The sequence below is a fragment of the Gossypium hirsutum genome, chromosome D13 (assembly GCF_007990345.1).
Source record: "Gossypium hirsutum isolate 1008001.06 chromosome D13, Gossypium_hirsutum_v2.1, whole genome shotgun sequence".
NCBI classification, from domain to species: Eukaryota; Viridiplantae; Streptophyta; class Magnoliopsida; order Malvales; family Malvaceae; genus Gossypium; species Gossypium hirsutum.
Window position 1 is genome coordinate 2,423,860 of NC_053449.1, and position 3,203 is coordinate 2,427,062.

The following is a 3,203-nucleotide window of genomic DNA, read 5'->3' on the forward strand; positions in this document are numbered from 1 at the left end:
GATCAAATTGACAAAAAATACAAACATGGAATGTTAAATTATACATTTTTTTTATTTTACATACAATTAATATAAAGTAAAATTATTCAAATTGTTAAATATAATTAAAATGTACTAATTATTTTGAAATTACAACAATAAAAAAAATATACTCCATACCATGATTAAACTCTAAATGAAAAATAATAATGAAAATTAACTTTTTTTGTAAAATTTTTCTAGTATAATTGTCTTAATTGAAACATGACATGGAGAAAGTTTAATTGAACAAGATCTCTACTTTACTTCATTCTTCAATAAGAAGACTAATTAAAGCAAATTTCCAGTGATTAATTTCTATCTGGTTGGGTTTACAAGTCTATAAAATTAGAGGATTTATTTTTTAAAATAAATACTATTATTTAATAAAAAATAATTTTAAAAAGATTAGAAACCCGCCGGGTCAATTCTGGTTGTGGTCTCCCTACTATATTTAAATTTATGATTTAGTATCTATACTTTAATTTGATATAATTTGATTTTTCTATGTAACATTATTAATTAATCAAAATAGTCAACACCCTTAATTATTTCGATTAAAATACTAAGGCGAAAGTTTTTCTTGAAAAAACACATTTTAACTTACCATGCCGAAATATATTTTGTGTGTGTGCGGTAGAAAGGTTTTTAATAAAAATTCACGTCATCATTTTAGCAATTAATAGTTAATGACATAAACTATTCGGATTGATTAATGCCATTATAAAAGTAGACAGAGGATCAAATTATGTCAAATTAAGATATAAAGACTAAATCCCAAGTGCTGAGCATAGTTGAGGGGATCAAAATTGAAATTTTACCATTACCTTATAATGACTAAAATGATGGAAAAAAAAAGAGTTATGTTATTAGTTAGTCCAAAAAATTAGCATTCTTAATGATTTATATCACTGACATGGTTTTTAAAAAAAAATACTTATGCCAACTCATCATGCCGAAATATTTTTTTCGATAGAATAGTATTTTTTTTTAGAAAAAATCATGTCAACAATTTAATCGAAATATTGACCAATCTTAGCTATTTGATTTAACTAATAATATTATAATAATTTTTTTGTGTTAGAAAGGTTATTATTCATTTTAGCCGAAATAGTTAAGGATATAGACTATTTGAATTAACTAATGTTATTGTAAAAATAGATGACCAAACTATGCCAGATTAAAATATAAAGACTAAATCTTAAATATGAGCATAATAAAGGGATCAAAATTACAATTTTATCATTATAAGACAAAAAGTGGAAAAATTAAATTTTTTAGTTAATTATATACTATTATAATTTTTATCAAATAGATTTATTATTATTTTACATCTATTTTTATAAATTATTGTTCTTTTAGCCACGTGAACAGAGAGAGTGAAGTAATTCAAATTTGGTGTGCGAAATTGCAAAGACTTGGTGTTTAAGTAATTAATAAAGAAAATTAAAAATAATAATAATTATTATTATTTAAATAACTACAAATAATGAAAAATAAAAATATAAAATGTACATTAATAAGATTAATTTGCTCATGCGAGTTGAAAAACAGCTTCACACTCGTGGAATACATCCCAAGGAGGCCTTTGTCGCTGTGCTGAAGAGATTGGGTCTACATCTCAAAGGCTTTAACAGGCTCCAACGATGACCTCTCTTGCCACCGGCATTGCAACCGTCACCGGTGTCCACCACCGCCATATCACCGTTGGCCATGGGTGGAAACATGGGTAATGGGTGGTTTCTTCTGCTTTGTCTTTTCTTCATATCACTTAACTCCATCTTTGGTTCTATCTTTGTTATCCCTATTAAAGCCTTGTGTTTTCTTAAACAAGAATAGCTTTGAGACCTAAAACCTATGGTTGGTAAACAAGAATTTGGCTTTGAATTCAATAAATAAAAAGAACCCAAATCATTTTTGTTGTTGAATTTCTTGGTTGAAGATAAATGGAAAAGATACCTACTTTGATCACCATCACCATCGCCACCAACAAACTCCTTCTCCTTGATCAGTTTACCACCAAAAACTATGTCGTTTGCTTTGTTGTTGTTGTTTAAGGGAGTGTTTGGGATGAAGGGAAACTCAAAAATATCATGACCATAAGAAGGAGAGTTTGGTGAGTGGTGAGAAGTATCATCAAGGTCTTGATCATTTTCAAGTGAAAGATCACAAAAGGAGAGAGTTTCTTCAAGCTCTTCTTGGTTGATGTTATAAGTATTCTTCCTATCCATTTTTTCTCTGGGGAGGGGGGGGGGGGTTGAGAGTAAAATGATGGGTTTTTCTTTGAGAAAGAAATATGGGTGGTATACTTTTGTAGAGTTTGGTAGGTCAATTTAGGTTTATATACATGTATGGTTTGGCATCTAGATGGGGTGAGGTGGATAAAAATAAGGGGTTGCATAGTTTATTATAATTGCTTTCAAAGGAAGGCATCTAGAGGGACAAAAGATCAAATTTAGACGTAGTAGTGGCAGAAGACTTAGGGTTGGTTTGGATGGACGATTGGGTGCGATGCGGTGCATTTAGTTTACTTTTTGTTTCACGCTACAGTATTGCTATAGTGTCTAATCTCACCGCCATGCTGTTTTTACACTAATCGTAGGTAAACGCACCGCCCATCCAAACTCACCCTTACTGGATTAAATGATAATAAGCAATGAAAAAGAGAAGTATTGACTAAAAGTTGCTAGAATACAACAATACAAATTACAAATAATAGTATAAAATCAAAAGGGTAAATTACATTCATGGTAACTAAACTATTAGTAAATTTTTATTTTTATCACTCAACTTTAAAAAGTTACAAAATGGTAACTAAACTATTCAAAAGATTTTATTTAAGTTACTGGGCTGTTAAAATTATCACTATATGACCTTCTTCGTTCTCATCTTTGGCTCCAAGCAAAAGGGTAAACTTTCCCTTCTATTCTACAGATTAGTTTTTTTATGAAACAACTTCAAACATCACAAATTTGTGAATTAAAATCCGAATAGTTTTCTTCTTCAATCTCCAACACCGACCATCGAATTAAACTTGGATCTAAGGAATGTTTTTCTATTTGTCTATGGGTATTGTTCTATCGTACTAATCATCGAATCATCTCTCAAAGCTCGCCGCCCGAATACTAAAAAAAGACTTAACAATCTAATGATTTAAATGAAAACATTAGAATAGTTCAGTTACT

The 3,203-nt window shown here is 29.4% G+C and overlaps 1 protein-coding gene across 1 annotated transcript; it reads right to left on the bottom strand.

Annotated features, from left to right (window-relative positions):
• Positions 1–1,464: 1,464 nt before the first annotated feature.
• On the bottom strand, positions 1,465–2,675 carry LOC107918670 (uncharacterized). The gene is made up of 2 exons (XM_041109937.1): positions 1,982–2,675; positions 1,465–1,873 (listed from the first exon to the last, which is right to left on the bottom strand). Exons 1-2 carry the CDS (start codon positions 2,247–2,249, stop codon positions 1,575–1,577), a joined length of 567 nt encoding a protein of 188 aa, XP_040965871.1. The 5' UTR covers positions 2,250–2,675; the 3' UTR covers positions 1,465–1,574.
• Between the last annotated feature and the right edge of the window lie 528 nt (positions 2,676–3,203).

Bases quoted from the DNA above. Each gene is read 5' to 3' on its own strand.
- LOC107918670 (XM_041109937.1), bottom strand. From the start codon at position 2,249: ATGGATAGGAAGAATACTTATAACATCAACCAAGAAGAGCTTGAAGAA. The intron at 1,874-1,981 runs GTAGGTATCTTT...TACCAACCATAG, and splicing joins CGATGGTGATGGTGATCAAA to GTTTTAGGTCTCAAAGCTAT.